Here is a 20,081-nt window from a genome sequence, read left to right on the forward strand (position 1 = left end):
TGGCTGCATTTTCGACACATGAAAAATAACGAATACGTACTACTGTATGACGGAAAATTTTAGTGGTTTTGTAACCGCCACGTTTTCATAGCATGGTAAACCGTGAAGGTAACCGGCACATGCCTACACCCGACCCCCCTTAAAAGTTTTCTCCTCGGATCTACACGATTCATGTAAGTCATCCTTTTTGACTTCAAAACGGCGAATTTCGCCGAAAGGTGAGAGATTTTCATGCCTGTTTAAATATGGTAGGATCGGGTTTTGAAGTTCAATATAAGGGTGTGTCAATATATAAAAAATATTGCGATTACTTTGTAGCCCAAAAGGTTATCAATACGTTTGTTTCAAAATCTTTCATTAGGATAGTGTTTACATTAGCTCACTGACAGCACCAGACATCCATTTAATTTTGAATGGATTGGACGTCTAGCGTCGTCAATGGCACTAAAACCAGAGCATTCACAGCCAGTCTTGTGGTCTAATTAACATCCAGTGGTTTTTGATGACAAGAAGAACCGTCTGACATCATCGAGACTGCTCCTTAACCCGGAAATAAAACCGCCTCCTGTCGCTAGTTTTTTTTTTGTTTCTGTTAGTACTAAGTCGTTTCCTGTTCATTTTAGGGCATTTTCACATTACTTTCTGTTGATTTTGAGTCACTTCGTATTCATTTGGGGACATTTTTGAGTCTCTTGCTTTTCAGCAACTCAAAATCGACAAGTGACAACATGAGAAAGGACAAAACCTGACATATTCTAATATTAGCTTAACGTCTTGTTGTACAGCTACTATCGTACTATAAGGTCTGACCTTCACTGGTCAGTCTCCTCCCAAATTCAATTTGTAGCCATGAATGACCAAGTTTCTAATCCTGACCCTCATTGTTTTACTTTATTCTTAACACAATGACCGTCTGTTGGGTAGGGAATGCCATACTTGGGTTCAAGTTGAGCCATGTTAGTGGTGACGAGCCAGCCCCAGTCTCCTCCGTGAGCATAGAACTGTTGAAAACCAAGACGTCTCATCAGTTTGTGGAAGATGTGCGCAGCACAGATGGAATCAAAACCTGTTCAAATGCACACATAAGGACAGGTCATCTCCACTTCACCTACATATTTCTAAGAAAGAATGTAACACTGGATAAATATTGAAGCTAACAGTGTATTAGACACATATTTTCCTGTTAACCTCTTCTATTCAGCTGCGTAGACATGGAGAATAGGAATCTGAGTGTCCTTATGGGCTGAACAGTTTAAATGCATCACATGGGAGTTTGATATTTTGTGATTGTTCAATATGATTTATTTAGGATAAAGTAGCAAACAGGAAGGAGTTAATGGGAAAACAGAAAGGAAGTAAGCAGACAGAAGAGGAGCAGAACAAACAGCAACAAAAAATATATCATTAAACAATTATGCTACCTATGAACTAAGCCTGAACGATATATCGTTTAAACATCGCCATCGCGATGTGCGCGTGCGCGATGGTCCCATCGCAAGCACGTGCGATAGTTTGTATTTTTTTAAATCCACATACGCCTTGCTTTCTGCTCTGTGCACAGCCTCACACCCTCCCTCTCCCAGCCCTTTGTTCCTCTCAGTCACTGCGGCACCTGCTTATTAAAGTTAACGATGGCTTTGATCTGGCCAAAGAAGCCGGGCAGCAATCTCTCAATCATCGTTTAACTTGTTAAACAGTTTCTGCAAGGAAGCCACGCTGGAATGAATGTGTGTGTGTGTGTATGGAGACGTTGGAGACATAAATGCCAGAAGTGATCATGAGGATTTTGAAATTTCTACATGTCACTCCAAGAGTCACAGCCATGTTAGGTAAACAGAAGCATTTAATAAAGCCAAGCATTTTTCTACTACAGTACTTTATTCTTGTTCAAAAATGATTTGGTTGGACAGTTATGTTTAAAACTGATCATAATTATGACATTTAAAGTGTTTAAAGTTTTTTAAATCACTTTGGGGGGAAAAGTGAGAAAAAAACATGTCTTATATGTATCTCTTTCCAATGCTAAATCTGAATAAATAAATTGAGCACAAAAAACCCACACACACAAAAAAAAAAAAAATTGGGGGGGGTGCGCTACTTCGCGGTTTTTCACTTATCGCGGCGGGTTCTGGTCCCCATTAACCGCGAAAAACGAGGGATCAATGTACACTGTGGTGATGGTGAGTCATCCAAAGTCTTTCCAAACAGCTATTCAAGTCATCTAGTGAAAATTAAAAAAAAAACAAAACACTTTTTTAAATATCGCATTGTAATATCGCAATATATCGCAAACCCCCAAAAAATCGCAACATTAGTTTTTTCCAATATAGTTCCGGCCTACTATGAACATAGTATTGTTACATACGTATTGTTAGCTAGTTATATCTACCCATGGACACCATCTAGGGAGCTGATAACCGAGGAGGAAGAGGAAGGAAAGGTAAAACGATATGTGAATAGGTGGGGTGGAGCTTAATAATAATAATAATAATAATATCCACCCATCCAGCCATTAATCTCCGCTTAATCCGGAAGGAGGGTCTTTCGAAAAGTCAAATCTTGAATTCAGGAGGAGCTGGGTGGTTTTCTCTTATGGCCGTGGAACAGTGAACCAGCTTTACACCCTTTGCAGGTTCCTCGAGGGTGCATTGGAGTTCGCCTAACCGGTCTACATGTGTTTTGTGGATCTGGATAAGGCTTTCGACCGTGTCCCTCGGGAAGTCCTGTGGAGGCGCTTCAAGAGTACGGGGTACTGAGCCCCCTGGTAATGGCTGTTCGGTTTCTGAGTTTGGTCCGCATTGCCCGCAGTCGGATTCATTTCGAGTGAGGGTTGGACTGGACTATGCCAATGTTGCCCTTAGTCACCGATTCTGTTCATAACTTTTATGGAAAGAATTTCTAAGCGCAGCCGAAGCGTTGAGGGTAGGGCTACAGCTATCGAATATTTTAGTAATCGAGTAATCGACTGAAAATTCTATCGATTAATCGAATAAAACAAATATATTTTTAGGTGAAGAGCAATTATAAATATACATGAGAAAACAAGACATTTCATTTAATCTTGAACCATTTTCAGTCAATCAATGTCTTTATTTTCGATGTATATTGTTGAAAACAGCCAACAATTGCATCTCAGATGTAACTAGAATTTAAAAAAAGACTAATTCACTGCTTTCACTCAAAAAACCTTTAGATATTATTTAAAAAACAATAATAATAAAATTAAAAAAAAAAAAAAAATATATATATATATATATATATATATATATACACCTAAAAATGCCGTTACGCTTGATAACACACATCACTTAAAAGTTAGGATTTTTTTCCCACGTGTTTTAATTGAATTTCTATTTGTGTCAAGCCATTTTTAAGTTCTAGTCTAAACTGTAAGTCCTGATAGAATTTTGAGTTTTTGCTGTGTTCAAAATAAATGTATGATACAGGCTGTATTGGAGCACATTAGGGACCAGTGCTACTTGGTGTTTTATCCAGCAATGACTCCTGAGCTAAAATTGATAGTTAGCATTATTGAGTTTTTTACACCCTCACCACTCCACAACGCTATGTTATGTTAAAGCCTGTATGTAAGACACGTTAGCCACGCATCGACAGTGGTCATAATTAATAGAAACCTCGCCCTCTGCAGGGCTAACGTTACGTGAGCTAGTGAATAAGGTTAATCTTATTTATTAGCGCTTAGCGCTCTTTATTAGCGCTTCGCGCTCTACTGCTGTAAGATGGCGGCTGTTTACTAACGCTGCCCAGACGCGGCTGAGTCTGTCATTCGCATCATTCTGCCTTGACATCCTTCCTTCAAACTTTTTCAAAACTGTTTTTCATTGCATAGCCCCTGACATACTTCAGATTATAAATACTTCCCTCCAAACAGGAGAGTTTCCTCAGACTTTAAAAACTGCAGTAATAAAACCTCTCCTAAAAAAACCTAATCTGGATGCCTCAACCATTAGTAATTACAGGCCAATATCAAATCTGACATTCCTGGGGAAAATTATCGAAAGGGCTGTGTTTGAACAGATCCAGACTTTTATGATGCAAAACAATCTTTTTAACTCATTTCAGTCTGGATTTCGGCCACAACACAGCACCGAGACCGTGCTTATCAAAGTCCTAAATGATATTCGTCGGAATACCGATGCAGGCAAATCATCTGTTCTGCTACTATTGGATCTCAGCGCCGCATTTGACACGGTTGATCACAACATACTACTCAGCAGATTGGAACAGTGGGTAGGGTTTACTGACACTATTCTTCAGTGGTTCACATCCTATTTACATGATAGAGATTTCTTTGTGTCAATTGGAAACTATCAGTCAGAACGAACCAAATTCACGTGTGGAGTCCCTCAAGGGTCAATTCTTGGACCACTCTTATTTAACATCTATATGCTTCCGTTAGCTCAGATAATGGAACAGTATGATATCTCCTATCACGCCTATGCAGATGACACACAACTGTACATTTCTGTGTCCCCACATGATTATAGTCCCTTAGTCTCCCTGAGTAAATGCATTCGTCAAATCAATGAATGGATGTGCCAGAATTTTCTCCAGTTAAATGTAGAGAAGACAGAGGTGATCATTTTTGGGCCAAAAAAGGAAAGGTCAAAGATAAGCAGCCAACTTAGCACAATGTCACTAACAGCTACAAATCAAGTCAGAAACCTTGGCGTAATTATTGACTCAGACCTAAAATTTGATAGCCATCTAAAGTCCGTCACTAAATCCGCTTATTACCACCTAAAAAATATAACCAGAATTAAGGGGCTTCTGACTCAACAAGACATGGAAAAACTTATGCATGCATTCATTTTCAGCAGATTGGACTACTGCAACGGTATATTTACAGGTCTTGATAAAAAATCAGTCAGGAAGCTGCAGCTAGTACAGAATGCTGCAGCCAGAGTCCTCACAAATACAAGGAAGCTGGACAACATTACACCGGTTTTGAAATCGCTACACTGGCTTCCAGTGAGTCAAAGGATAGACTATAAAATACTACTGCTCGTCTACAAAACACTTAATGGCCTTGGACCAAAATACATGCTTGACTTGTTAGATTCCTATGAGACATCTAGACCCCTAAGGTCGTCTGGAACGGGTCTTCTGCATGTTCCAAGAACAAGAACCAAGAGGGGTGAGGCAGCATTTAGTTATTATGCTCCTCACCTCTGGAACAAGTTACCCGAACGTCTGAAGTATGCTCAAACTGTTAGCTCCTTTAAATCAGGGCTAAAAACGCTTTTGTTTGGCACTGCATATCCATAACTGTCTATATATTTCAACCTACCTGCCTTCTATTCCTATTGTGCTTATCTCCATTGCTGATTTCAATGATTATTAGTAGTAGTAGTTTTTGCTTTATTTTTATTTTTGTTTTATTTTTACTTATTTATTTTTATTCTGTGATTAGATGTGATCATTTGTCTTGGTTTTTACGTTGTGTTGATTTAAATGTGATTTTTATGGTCTTCATGTGATGTAAAGCACTTTGAATTGCCTTGTGTTGAATTGTGCTATATAAATAAATTTGCCTTGCCTTGCCTTGCCTTCAACATACATGTGATCTCTAGGAGACTCATCCGACGCTACCTGCTATCAACGTAGCATCGTGCGGGCTAGTATTTAGCAACGTCGGCGTCGTTTGTAGCGGCTGTTGGCTGATGTAAGGTTTTTTTTTTTTTTTTTTTTTGCTTCTTCCCCTACGCACGTGACATCAGTGCGTTGTCCCGCATTAAAAGTAGTCCGAGCAAAACGTGATGCTTAGAGCTGTCAAAATACACAATTACTCGAGGTGAATATAATTACTCGGATCAGTTTTTAAACTCGAGTTACTCGAGTTGCTCGAGTATTCGTTTCAGCTCTAGTTGAGGGGGTCCGGTTTGGTGGCCTCAGCATTGCATCTCTGCTTTTTGCAGATGATGTTGCATTCGTCAAGCAGTGATCACCAACTCTCACTCGCAGCCAAGTGTGAAGTGGTTGGGATCAGCACCTCCAAATCCGAAACCATGGTCCTCAGTCGGAAAAGGATGGCGTGCCCGCTCTGGGTTAGGGATGAGATCCTGCCCCAAGTGGAGGACATCAAGTATCTTGGGGTCTTTTTCACGAGTGAGGGAAGGAGAGAGCGGGAGATCGACAGGCGGATCAGAGCAGCATCTGCAGTGATGCAGTCTCTGCACCGGTCCATTGTGGAGAAGAAGGAGCTGAGCCAAAATGCAAAGCTCTCAATTTACCAGTCGATCTACGTTCCAACATTCACCTATAGTCATGAGCTGTGAGTTGTGACCGAAAGAACAAGATCCCGGATACAGGCAGCTCAATTTTTTTTTTTTCCGCAGGGTGTCCGGGGTCTCCCTCAGAGAAAGGTTGAGAAGCTTAGTCATCAGGGAGAGACTCCGAGTTGAGCCGCGACTCCTCCGTGTTGAGAGGAACCAGTTGAAATGGCTCGGCATTTGGTCCGGATGCCTCCTGGAAGCTTCCCTGGAGAGGTGTTAGGGGCATGTCCCACTGACGGGAGTCCCCGGGGATGACCCAGGACACACTGGAGACACTATGTCTCTCGGCTGGCCTGGAAACGCCTTGGGATCTGGCCGGAGGAGCAGGCTGAAGTGGCTGGGGAGAGGGAAGTCTGGGCTTCCTTGCTAAAGTTGCTGCCCCCGCGACCCGAACAATAATGATAATACATTTCATTTCAAAGCGCCTAACACGACACTCAAGGATGCTTTGCAATCAAATACTGTATCCAAATGATAAAAACAAAAACAAAAGGACTAAAAGTTGGATTACATCAAAATAGTAGGAGAGAAACCACAACACACAACAACAGAGGATTAGTATGGATATGATAATTTATATGTTTTATTGATATGTCGGGTGGGGCCACACCATGAATCGCTTTAAAACTGATGAGTATTTTGTAATTAATTCTTTGTTTAATCGGGAGCCAGTGAAGTTGACTCAGATTGGGGCCATGTGGTGTGTGTTCCTGTTATTAGGCGTGCTGCAGAATTTTGGAGGGGCTGCAGTTTTTGGAGTTATTTATGAGGATGACCAGAGAGCAGTGAGTTGCAGTAGTTGATCCGGGAGGTGACTATGCTGCAAACAAGAGTGGTGGCAGTGTGGGGACTGAGTGATGAACGGAGACGAGCAATATTGCGAAGATAGAAGTGGGCTGATCTGGAGATATCGTTGATATAGTAGCGGAAGGAAAGCGTGCTGTCGAGGATGACACCTAGACTCTTAACCCAAGTTGAGGGGGAGATGGATATTATTAATTGGAATAGAGAAATTATTGTAATTTGTGAGGATGGCGGGGGGTGCCTACTAGAAGGACTTCTGATTTTGAACTGTTGAGTAGTAGAAAGTTTGTGGAGAGCCATGAGTTGATGTCATGTGAACAGGGGGTAAGAGAGTTAGGTGAGAAGGAGGTGGTTGGTTTCGAGCAAATGTAGAGCTGGGTGTCATCCGCGTAGCAATGAAAGTTGATATTATGTTTACGTAAAATGGAACCGAGGGGGAGGATGCAAAGATAAAAGAGGAGCGGCCCCAGGACAGAGCCTTGAGGCACGCCAGCGGAGATGGGAAGTGAATGGGATTGGTAGGAAGGAAATCTAACAAATTGTGTGCGACCACTCAGTTAGGAGGTGAACCTTGCACGGGGTGTGTGGGTGATACCAATTGAAAGAAGTCAGTCGAGAAGGATTTTATGGAAGATGGGGTCAAGGGCAGCTGTGAGGTCGAGGAGAACAAGAATTCAAAGTAGACTGTAATCAGAAGCTTTAAGGAGGTCGTTTTTTTCTTTTAAGTAAGGCTGTTTTGAGGCTGAGAAGGGGGCGGAAACTGGATTGAAACTGCTCGTAAGAGATACTGGTGGTGAGATGTTTACGGAGTTACGTAAGAGGCAAGATTTTTCTAGAATTTTTTAAATGAAGGGTAAATTAAGAGATGGATCGGCAGTTGTTAAAATTGATAGGATCAAGGCCAGGTTTCCCAAGAATGGGGGCTTTGAGATGGAGGGGATTACATAATTCCGGCAATGTGAGGTGGGGAACCTGGTATTATGTAAATCACCTTTAAGTGTGGACATGTTGACATCCTATCTATGTTACTTGATCGCTAATCCTGGCACAGACAATCTTTCTTTCAATCTTGACTCACCTTTTTTATGTGGCGCTTCCGAGTAGCCATAGCCTGGTATGGACGGGCACACCACCTCAAACACAAGGTTTTGGGGGTCCGATGGCTCTGTTAGCAATGGAATTGCCCCATAAAATTCATAGAAGGAGCCAGGCCAGCCATGAACCATTATTAAAGGAATAGGATCGGTCCCTTCTGGCACCCGTTTGGGTTTCACATGCACATAGTGAACATCAATGCCTTGAATGGGAAAAAAAACAAATCAAAACAGGACAGTAAGTCAGCAAGCCAAAAAGAGAGTCATTTGCAGGAACAAACCTTCAATTTTGGTTTTGAAGTGAGGATACTGGTTGAGTTTGTCCACTTGTCGCCTCCAGTCAAAGTCATTCCTCCAGTAAGAGATGACCTTCTCAAGGTATTTCGAATTAAAACCATAATTGAATTGACTGTCTTCTAGTGAGGGAACTGCACGTGTTTGGTCTATTCTTCTGTGAAGGTCCTGAATGAACGTGACATGGGTACATATTCGAAAAATCATTTTGTTACTTCCCTATAAAGAAAAGCTCCTGGCTATAATGACTTCAATGACGATAGGGGAAACATTACCTCAAGCTCTTCATCGCTAGTGGTCACTTTAAATGGGTAAATGTTGGAGTCTTGCTCGCCATCAGGGACTGGACCAACTCCCCACCAGCCGTCCTCTGTTTTCAAAACATGGCTTCTTCTTCTAAACACTAGCAGGAAGATCACTCCTCCAACCACAAGCCCAATCAGAACTTCTATGAACATACTTCCTGAACAGGGAAAATAGATGAACGGAGATGTGTAGGACATAAAAACTGAAGTTTGTAAAGCGCTGCGGTATACATACTTTTTAAATAAACGTGAGTTGAGATCAGTGCTGTACGATATGACAACCAAATCCCGTCTTTCATCACTGTCGTCATTTACTAAGCATAGACCGCTTTGTGCTGACTGCAGCGCATTTTACAATTACAAACGTATTTTTCGAACTATAAGTCGCAGTTTTTTTTCCATAATTCGGCCAGGGGTGCGATTTATATGTGAAATTATTAACAGATTATGATATCATATCACATGTTATTTTCACACTAGTATGTAAAGATGGGAAAAAAATATCATGTGGCCTTTATGTCCCAATACCAAGTATCGATACTTTTTTCTGAGTATCGATACTAGAGATACTTCTAATGTGCTGTGCCAACACAGCGCTGGCCACAAGCCAAAAAACTAAAGATGTCCCAATCCGATCACGCTCCGTCCTGCTGCTTTTCTTGGTCCGCACTCCGCAGTGCGCTGGAGATTACTTGTTAAAGATTACAATGATTGAAGCTTTGATCTTGGCAGAGAAGTCTGGGAGCGCTACATTAAAGGGGAACTGAAAAGCTTTTCAGATTTCGCTCTTAAGTGTTTTACTCAGTTGAATTGTATTAAATGCGTCATTCGCTCTCTCAAAAAGTCACATAAAAAAAAAAAATAATAATTGACCGCGTAGTTTTTGAGTCATGGCCATAGCAACACCATAGCAACGAGGGACGCGCCGTCCTGCCGACCCCTACCTCGTGACGTAACTTCCAGGAAGCCTCGCCACCACTCTGAACACGGAAATATAGCACCACGCTATCCTCGCCATATATTGCAAACATTTTCTGGGTTTTACTCGCGGGATTCGTCATGCCATCTCTATGTGTAGCGATATGAATTACTCACAGGAAGACTCGAGACTCTAGGAGTGGTCCAAAAAAAAACTGCAAAGGTTTGGACCGTTTTTGTTAGCATGCATACAGGTCCCCAATCGGCTCATTGTTTTCATCATTTCAGCCACGACAGCTTTGAAAACCTACAACAATGCAACCTTGGTTTTCCAAAGACGTAAGTAGAACATTAATGGCTTTTTTTTATAAACGAGGGGGACTCCTACTGCCAGTTTGTTGAAGTGCGACTTTTTTTTTTTTTTTTTTTTTTTTTTTTTGCTGTTGGCCTGTCATAAGTAAATAGGTTGGCTGACATGTCGTCTACTCATGTGATTACTATATCAATAGGTGTTATGTAAATTCAAATGTCCCCAGCACCAAATAGGTCCTTGGCTTGTTGTTTTTTATATTTCAACATCAAGGTCTGCCTATTTGAAGAGGGAACAATAGCATCAAATAGATGCTGCTATGACTGGGGCATTATTATTTGATCACCAAGAAATTATTATTAAATTAAAATTGGGATTCATCCAATATTTTCATGCTGCTGTGATTTTTTTTTTCCTCCAGGAAGCCAAACATATATAATTAAGTGGCGGAAACCCTCAACACGATGAAAAAAGCGTTGCAAGTCAGTTGCCACCCAGTTTCCCAAAATCAAGAGAGAGTGGGTCGAGTCATATGATGACCGAAGTGATGCGGTGTCCAGCGATGACGACTGAAGAGATCCTATGAGGCCTGCCAGATGCTGAATTTCTTCCGTCTGCGACATCAGATGACGATGATTTAGGAGAAATAAATGTAGCAAATTTTGATGATATGAAATCATAAACTAGTCATATATACAGTACACATTTTTTAAAAGAAAAATCAAGTTACCTTCATATTTTAATGATAATGCATTATCTTTGTATAGAGAACACTTCATGCTACAGAAAAGAGTAAATACATATTTCCCACTGCCATTATCATTTTTCAATGTTGCGCTAGTCCGTTGCTATCCTAACTTTGTGTTGCTTACTAAAATTATGCTCTTTGATGTGTGCCGTTGTGTGCTTGGTATAACATGTTGTGTCACAATCTGACAACGAAAGCTAATGCTGATTCAACATAAACCTGGTATCATTTATTATTGCGGCCTATTGAATATTTTTTCAGAATGTAATATAATTACAATATATTATATACCAATAGAATACATTAAACAGTCAACAAAATGTGTCAATGTTGTTAACAATTTATGGTTTTATTTTATAAATGAAATTCATGCCCCTGTCAGTGCTTCAGCCTCCGCAAGTTTGGCTCTCACGTCTGGGATCTCCTGATGACACAGGCATACTCTTGGAAGGGTAATTACTTGACGGTTTACAGCAACACCTGGAAAATAAAATGGTTTTGTCATTTATTTTGAAATATCAATAACATATCATTCATTTAGCCACATTTGGGCTAGCTTTATCATATTTAGATCGGTAGGAGCTGTCCCATTACCTAAAATCCAGTTTTAGCTATGTGTAGAGCATTCATTTAGCCACATTTGGGCTAGCTTTATCATATTTAGATCGGTAGGAGCTGTCCCATTACCTAATATCCAGTTTTAGCTATGTGTAGAGCATGGAAAAATATACAACCATGTAATCGCATTCTAATAAAAAAATCACGATGCTGGATTTACCACTCACCCTCCCGTTCGTGAAGTGTCGAGCTGTCAATTGGCGTCATGACGCCATCTGCTGTGTCAAGTAAATCGCCGTCATCTGACGCCTCAGGTTCAAACATGTAGGGATTAATTGTAGTTCATCTTTCCTGGGAGCCTTTGCCATCGGTAGCGTCACGAAAGAGCGATCCTGAATGGTTACCTTTGGTGGAAATATCACTGACATCGTTGTTGCTGCTATGTTAGCTGTGAGTAGTCTTCTGTTGCCTACGTCACACTTCCGGGTTTGCGAAGGGACCATTAACGGAGTGCAAAAAAACTAAAAAAACGCAAATTATCCTTACAATTACGTGTTGATAATGTCATGGTTGTTTTGACGAACTTGTCCCAAGTTTATATTCATAAAATTACACCAAAATCCGGAAAGGTCTTCAGTTCCCCTTTAAAAGATGGCGCCTGTCATCGACGAGCTTGTTAAACACTAGCGGCAGTGTGCTGTGGCAACTCATTGTTTGTGTGTGTAAGTTTTCTCAAAACAGCAAACAAGGCAATTGTGCTTTTTGAAGCTTTTTACTTCCTTAACTTTTGAAAATTTGTAAAGCTGTAACACACATATGTACACTTATGTTCAAAACAACACGCATTTTAACAATAAAACACTTGACATAAAACAATTGGGTGTTCAAACGTCCATCTAGTCTGATCAATATGTATATTTTATTAAATGAACTTAACCAAATTTTCCAAACAAACGTCTGCTAGTTTAAATGCTACGAACGCTAAGGTATTTACAATTCTCATCGCAAATCGCTCACACATAACTCCACAAACTGTAGCTCTTAACTTAATTACAAATGCTTACACAACTATATATTAGCTGAAACAACTTACAGCCTTATGTGGGCCAAACCAGAGCTCCGCTGTGCTTTATCCATGTCAGAGTCTGCAAGGTGACAGTCCAGCCAGACACAACGCTGCCACCAGAGGGCAGTGTATCCTCCATCATTAAACAAAATACATTACAGTGGTCCCTCAACATATGATCGCTTCGAAGCACGATCTTTTCGACATCCAACGTAAAATTTGACTCGCCATTTGGTTCTACATCCGACAACATGCTTGCAATACGACAACATAACAGCGCCGCAGACGGACGCACGGTGGATTTTCTTGTGAGAGAAATCAACATAGGATTTCAAGAAGGTTAGTGCAGGTGGTGAAAAAAGGAAAAAGGTGACGCTTACCATTGAACTGAAGATGGAAACGATAGAAAAATATGAGCGTGGGGTGCGCATCCGTGAACTGGTGCAACAATACGGCGGTAGAATGTCTACGAACTCAACAGTCCTCCTCCAACCTCCATTCGCCAGTCTTTATAAGTTAAGGTGACAATTATCATTGTGGTAACATTGCCAAAGAAATCGCCAGCTTCGTCAGGTTTTTATCAGTTCTTTCAGAATTTGTGCAACACAACACGCCTACCCTCCGCCGCAGTTGACGGCAACTACAAAACATTAAAAGAGAAAGCAAAATCTCAACCGCATTTTTCTGTCACGTCAGTCACGCGGTGCATTCATACAGCACGCAAAACAGTAGGGGTGTGACAAAATATCGAAATGGTGATATATCCCAAAAGGTTATCGATATGCTCCTGCCAAGAATCAAGATAGCTTTTAAAAAAAGGTGTCAGTGTTTAAAAAAAAAAAAAAGGGACCAGCAAGTTGCTACCAAAATCTTCCACCATAATAGTGTCTCAGGTAACTCTAAGGCTGCCATTGACGGTGCTCGACGCGCAATCCATTTAGACTGGGAACATTCGTTCATTCGAAATAGGGCTGCAGCTATCGATTATTTTAGTAGCCGATTAATCGATGAACTATTTATTTCGAATAGGGCTGTCCCAAACGACTAATTTTCTCCCGATTAGTCAGCCGACTATTTTTACGATTAGTCGACTAATCTAATAATTTAAAAAAAAAATGTTTTTGTTTTTTTTGTTTACTAATTTAGCAATGAAATTTTTGTTGACGCTTATCAATTCACAAAAAACATATTGGAACACCCTCTGGTGTACAAAAAATGAAAAAACTAAAAAAATTTTTACAAACTGGGTGTCGGCGCTTGAGGTGTTTATTCACGGCCGACGTGCAACCAAGCTTGGCATTAAAGAGACAGGACAGAAGAGTGTACCCTCCTTTGTTTCTTTGAAATAAGTCAATGTTTTGGAAAATCTGGTGCGCTTTTTATGGCTTTGTGCCGCTTTCCCCGCTTGCATACAGAGCATCCGACATTCTGAACTTTCCACGCATATATTTTTTTAACCCTTCATTAACCGTCGACGGGATGTTGTGCTCGTCGACGGATTTACGTCATCGATGACGTCGACTATGTCGACTAGTCGGGACAGCTCTAATTTCGAATAATCGAGTAATCGGATGAAGGACATAAAAAAATTAAAATACCTGAGCTGAGCCTCACAAGGTATATATATAAAAAAAGAGGATCTATGTACAACAAGAGAACAATTGGCTAACTTACATAGCAAAAGTCCGCTAGCTTAAATGCTATTTTTATTTATATATTTATTTCCCTTCAGGCATGAAAAATCCGAACATATAGCATTTATATGTGTTTACAATCAATTCAACCCGAAAAGAAAAGGGCAGACGGGAGAAGCCGAAGCTTATTGAAACCCGCCCCCAGTATACCATGTAGGACGCAGAAAATATCGAATAACAATTTTTGGCACTCAGATTTCGTCGTGATTCCAAGTTTGTTTTTTTTTACCATCCCCTCTGATTGTTCATTTTCCCAATAGTCCATTAAATGCGTCCTTCGTCTTCGAGTGTCTGTGATGAGTCAATAAATGCTATAAAATGCTAACGCTTTATTGCAGTGCTCTTAACAAATGGCTCAGACACATATTCCCACAAAAAATGGCTAAATATATCTTTAAACTAAATTACGAATGCATTCAAAAAAATCATTAGCTCAAACAAAAACTTAGCTTATGTTTGGTCTTAACAGGGAGCAGATGGATTCAGCTATGTGAAATAAGGTAGATTAGAGGGCCGTGTATCCACCCGAATCAATTAAAATAAATGCAAACAACTTCTAAACAAATTATAACAACGCCACTTTAATTAAACAAATACTCGAAGCAGCAAAATTTAATTTGAATCTTTTTTCTAATCGAATACTCGAGTTAATCGATTAATCGTTGCAGCACTAATTCGACACCAGAGCATTCGCAGTCATTCTGTCCGATTTTTCAGGGAATTTACAGGTCATTTGCTGTTCATTTACAGGTCATTTCCTGTTGAGTTTGAGTCACTGCCTAATCATTTGGGTGATTCCCAGGTCACTTCCTGTTATGTAACTCAAAATAAACAGGAAGTGACCCATAAAATACCCCCAAATCAACAGGAAGTAACTGAAAATCAACAGGTAAATGACCTTAAATGGCCCAAAATTACCTCATTGCCTGGCATTGGCTGCCACCGACGGCCATAGACGTTCAGTCCGTTTGAAGTGGGAGGGATGGCAGCGAATGAACGAATATTCATTCGCTGCCACCCTCCCAGTACAAATGGATTGGAGGTCTACTAGTGATAAACTCATTCCAATTCACAGCAGAAGCTTGTTTTTCTGTTTATTAGTTGTCGGTAGAATATCCTAGAATGATTTCCTGACCAATGTATCAATAATCGTTGTATCGCCATATCGTCAGATCATCGTTATCGTAAGCTTTGTATCGCAAATCGTATCGTATTGTGATGTAACAAGAGGTTCCCACTCCTACAAAACACATCCGCCAAATTAGAACCCGATTCATTACATTATTACAGGATTTATTATTATTATTTTATTATTCCGGTTCTTATTAATAATTTATTTGATTTGCTATGTCCATCCATCCATCCATCGATTATCTTTTACTATGTCCATCCATCGATCATCTACTGCTTAATCCAGTGTTTTTCAACCTTTTCTGAGTCACGGCACGTTTTTACATTGGAAAAAATTGCGGCACACCACAAATCAAAAATGTTCCAAAATTACTTTCTGTCCAGTATATTTAATTTTTTTTAAAAATTCTTAGTATTTATACTTACACAGGGGGAAACTTGCCTGTTTAGATGAACACAAAGCCCATATCCTGGCAGGAATGTTCTGCAACAGCTCTCAGTCTCTCTCTGTTTTTATTTTTTAATGCAGTTAGGCTTGAAAAGCTCAGAATTATCAAACAGGGGGACTTAACTTTACCAGCATCAGGGCCGAGCATCTTGTTAACAATGGCTTTGCAGGCTGGTAGTGTTAATTTCTCTGCCACTGGGACTTTTTGGATTTAGCAACAAGTTCAGCAACAAGGTAACTGGGTTTGAGGGCTTTCTCATTTACCGTTGTAGTTTCTCCTCAATAAAGTTGTCTGTTTCTCTGCTTTCACAAAGGCAAACAAAATAGTCTACGGAATTGTTTTGAAGCGATGGGTGTTTCGTTTGGAGATAACGTTTAAGCTTGCTTGGCACCATGGCGCTGTTGGAGAGCTGCTCGTGTCACGTTCAAGCAAGGTGTCTGATGTCTAGAAATCGAGGCGGTTCTTGAACACGACACGAGCAATGCCTCGCTCATCTGCACACGACCGAGAACGTTCTACCTACTCTTTCCTTTCTACTGCAACTCCGCCCGAAGACGTCGTAAAAAAAAAAAAAAAAAAAAAAAAAAAAAAATGCGGTATTTGATAATTTCTCGCGGCACACCTGACGATCTCTTGGCACACTAGTGTAACGCGGCACACCGGTTGAAAAACACTGGCTTAATCCAGGGTCATTGCTATTTGTGATAGCACCAGCAAATAGTACTTGCATAGCGCATTTATCTAATGGTTACCATGCCCAAAGCACTTTACATTAGCACACATTTACCTGTTCGCGCACCAATGGTGCTGCTGCCATGCAAGGCGCTTCCAACCCATTGGAGGCAAATTTGGGTTCAGTGCCTTGCCCAAGGGCATAGCCGGGAATCTAACCGCTGACAAATCCAGCTACCAACTGCACCATGGCCGCCCAGCAATATTTATTAAGGATTTAGTGTAGGTTCTAGGGCTGTGGAACAAATTAAATTAATGGATTTCTAATGTATTCTTATGGGAAAATACTGCCCGACATACGATCATGTCGACTTACAAACAAGGTCCTGGAACAAATTACCTTCGTATGTAGAGGTACCAGTGTACTTTTGGACTTTTTGGACAGTTATTTTTAGGGTCAGTGGTATTGAATGGATTGATTCCGATTTAAACGAAAAATCGGTTTACATTGCCAGCATAGGAATGTAACTTGTTCGTAACCCGGGGACTACCTGTATCAGCATTTGAAAACCAGCAAACGATGTACTTATTAACCAATTTATTTACAAAGTAGATCCGATCAGTCAAATATGTTATATGGACTTTTATGAGCAAAATTGTGCATTAAATTGTGGACAATGAGTGGACTTAAATAATGGGAGCTTGTGCGCACGATACAATAGTATGTCAACAGCAGGGCATTTGAATGCTGTCCTCACAATGAGACACTTTGAATCTGGGGCTTAACACGCAGCTCACGAGCCAAGAGTTAACAGAAAAATGTGGGAGCAAAGTCAAAACAAAAATATGCGTGGTGCGTTGGGGCCAGCGGAGAGGATTATGTAAAGAACAGACGAGCAGGCCCCTCGCTCAGGAACTGTGCACGGCCAAAAGGGCATTGTAAACATTATCAGCTTAGCCATTAACAGTAATTAAAACATCGTGTATTGTATGACGCTGTACTTTATTTATAAAACGTGCAGTCGCACAACAAATCCCGACCGTTTTGTAGTGTTCTCGAACGCACCACAAGTGCTTGCTTTTTGCAGCAAATAAAGGAATTTTGTTTAACTGAGAAGTGTCAGCTTCAAAAAAAGAGAGCTGTAAGTATTTGACAAACCTTCTATTTTAAAAAATCGGTTATTTACCACTGACTTGACAAACTAGTCACAATTTATTAACCACACTAATGGTAATCGCTTATTAACAAACAAAGCAGGCTGTTTCAGTGTAATAAATTCATCCGTCCGCTACTTTTTGGGCAGATTACTTTTTATTTTCTATTCACCATTCACGTCGCAATTAAGTTTGGAACGTGAAATAACTAAAGTTTTACCTGTTCTTGTGTTGCTGCAGTGCGTGCGTATGTTACAATCCTTCAGTGGCCACGGACACTTCAGTTCCCTCCCGGACCCAAAGTGATCGTTTTTGCATGGGCTGTCCAGAAGTGCATTATGGGATACGTAGTTCTACGTCATTTAAATGTTATCCAATTCAAAATGTGCGATGATTAGAAAGAATTTTGCAAGTTCATCATCAGGAATCCACATGTGGACTTCAAACTCAAATGGGAAAATGTCATTTTTTTGTTTCTAGGCAAGGCAAGGCAAATTTATTTATATAGCACAATTCAACACAAGGCAATTCAAAGTGCTTTACATCACATGAAGACCATAAAAATCACATTTAAATCAACACAACGTAAAAACCAAGACAAAAGATCGCATTTAATCACAGAAAATAAATAAATAAATAAAAATAAAACAAAAATAAAAATAAAGCAAAAACTACTACTAATAATAATCATTGAAATCAGCAATGGAGATAAGCACAAGAGGAATAGAAGGCAGGTAGATTGAAATATATAGACAGTTATGGATATGCAGTGCTAAACAAAAGCGTTTTTAGCCCTGATTTAAAGGAGCTAACAGTTTGAGCATACTTCAGACGTTCGGGTAACTTGTTCCAGAGGTGAGGAGCATAATAACTAAATGCTGCCTCACCCTGCTTGGTTCTTGTTCTTGGAACATGCAGAAGACCCGTTCCAGACGACCTTAGGGGTCTAGATGTCTCATAGGAATCTAACAAGTCAAGCATGTATTTTGGTCCAAGGCCATTAAGTGTTTTGTAGACGAGCAGTAGTATTTTATAGTCTATCCTTTGACTCACTGGAAGCCAGTGTAGCGATTTCAAAACCGGTGTAATGTGGTCCAGCTTCCTTGCATTTGTGAGGACTCTGGCTGCAGCATTCTGTACTAGCTGCAGCTTCCTGACTGATTTTTTATCAAGACCTGTAAATATACCGTTGCAGTAGTCCAATCTGCTGAAAATGAATGCATGCATAAGTTTTTCCATGTCTTGTTGAGTCAGAAGCCCCTTAATTCTGGTTATATTTTTTAGGTGGTAATAAGCGGATTTAGTGACGGACTTTAGATGGCTATCAAATTTTAGGTCTGAGTCAATAATTACGCCAAGGTTTCTGACTTGATTTGTAGCTGTAAGTGACATTGTGCTAAGTTGGCTGCTTATCTTTGACCTTTCCTTTTATGGCCCAAAAATGATCTGTTCTCCACATTTAACTGGAGAAAATTCTGGCACATCCATTCATTGATTTGATGAATGCATTTACTCAGGGAGACTAAGGGACTATAATCATGTGGGGACACAGAAATGTACAGTTGTGTGTCATCTGCATAGGCGTGATAGGAGATGTCATACTGTTCCATTATCTGAGCTAACGGAAGCATATAGATGTTAAATAAGAGTGGTCCAAGAATTGACCCTTGAGGGACTCCACACGTGAATTTGGTTCGTTCTGACTGATAGTTTCCAATTGACACAAAGAAATCCCTATCATGTAAATAGGATGTGAACCACTGAAGAATAGTGTCAGTAAGCCCTACCCACTGTTCCAATCTGCTGAGTAGTATGTTGTGATCAACCATGTCAAATGCGGCGCTGAGATCCAATAGTAGCAGAACAGATGATTTGCCTGCATCGGTATTCCGACGAATATCATTTAGGACTTTGATAAGCACGGTCTCGGTGCTGTGTTGCGGCCGAAATCCAGACTGAAATGAGTTAAAAAGATTGTTTTGGATCATAAAAGTCTGGATCTGTTCAAACACAACCCTTTCGATAATTTTCCCCAGGAATGTCAGATTTGATATTAGCCTGTAATTACTAATGGTTGAGGCATCCAGATTAGGGTTTTTTAGGAGAGGTTTTATTACTGCAGTTTTTAAAGTCTGAGGAAACTCTCATGTTTGGAGGGAAGTATTTATAATCTGAAGTATGTCTGGGGATATGCAATGAAAAACAGTTTTGAAAAAGTTTGAAGGAAGGATGTCAAGGCAGCATGTTGTGGGCTTTAATTTCGACACAATTTCTGTTAAAGTGGCATAGTCCAAGAGGCTAAACTGTCTAAGATTGACGTGGGGGTAATTTTGGGAGGCGTTTAGTGTAACATTTGTTAATCCGGAGTTGCACACAGTGTGTCTAATCTTTAGTTTCTATTAAAAAAAAAAAAAAAAAACAGGAATGAGAATGTTTTTATTATTAATCTACTCATTTTGTTACCGAAATTCTACCTCCACAATGTAAATTTAGCAAGCTGTTACCTTCTTTTTCTCACTTTCATAACGAGACTGTGCACTACATACATGTGAAAAAAATCTGAAAGCGGAAAAAACATTTGTAAAAC

General features: G+C 40.1%; 1 protein-coding gene across 1 annotated transcript in view; it reads right to left on the reverse strand.

Moving 5' to 3' along the window:
- The window catches only part of LOC130907575 (epoxide hydrolase 1-like), a 30,364-nt gene extending 12,561 nt beyond the window's left edge, over positions 1 to 17,803 (reverse strand). The window contains exons 1-5 of the mRNA XM_057822830.1: positions 17,715 to 17,803; positions 8,764 to 8,951; positions 8,476 to 8,656; positions 8,179 to 8,397; positions 937 to 1,066 (exon numbers count right to left, since the gene is read on the reverse strand). Of these exons, the coding sequence (XP_057678813.1) occupies positions 937 to 1,066; positions 8,179 to 8,397; positions 8,476 to 8,656; positions 8,764 to 8,946 (713 nt within the window). The 5' untranslated portion in view covers positions 8,947 to 8,951; positions 17,715 to 17,803. The remainder of the gene's footprint in view (positions 1 to 936; positions 1,067 to 8,178; positions 8,398 to 8,475; positions 8,657 to 8,763; positions 8,952 to 17,714) is intronic.
- Between the last annotated feature and the right edge of the window lie 2,278 nt (positions 17,804 to 20,081).

The sequence above is a fragment of the Corythoichthys intestinalis genome, chromosome 19 (genome assembly GCF_030265065.1).
Source record: "Corythoichthys intestinalis isolate RoL2023-P3 chromosome 19, ASM3026506v1, whole genome shotgun sequence".
Lineage (NCBI taxonomy): Eukaryota > Metazoa > Chordata > Actinopteri > Syngnathiformes > Syngnathidae > Corythoichthys > Corythoichthys intestinalis.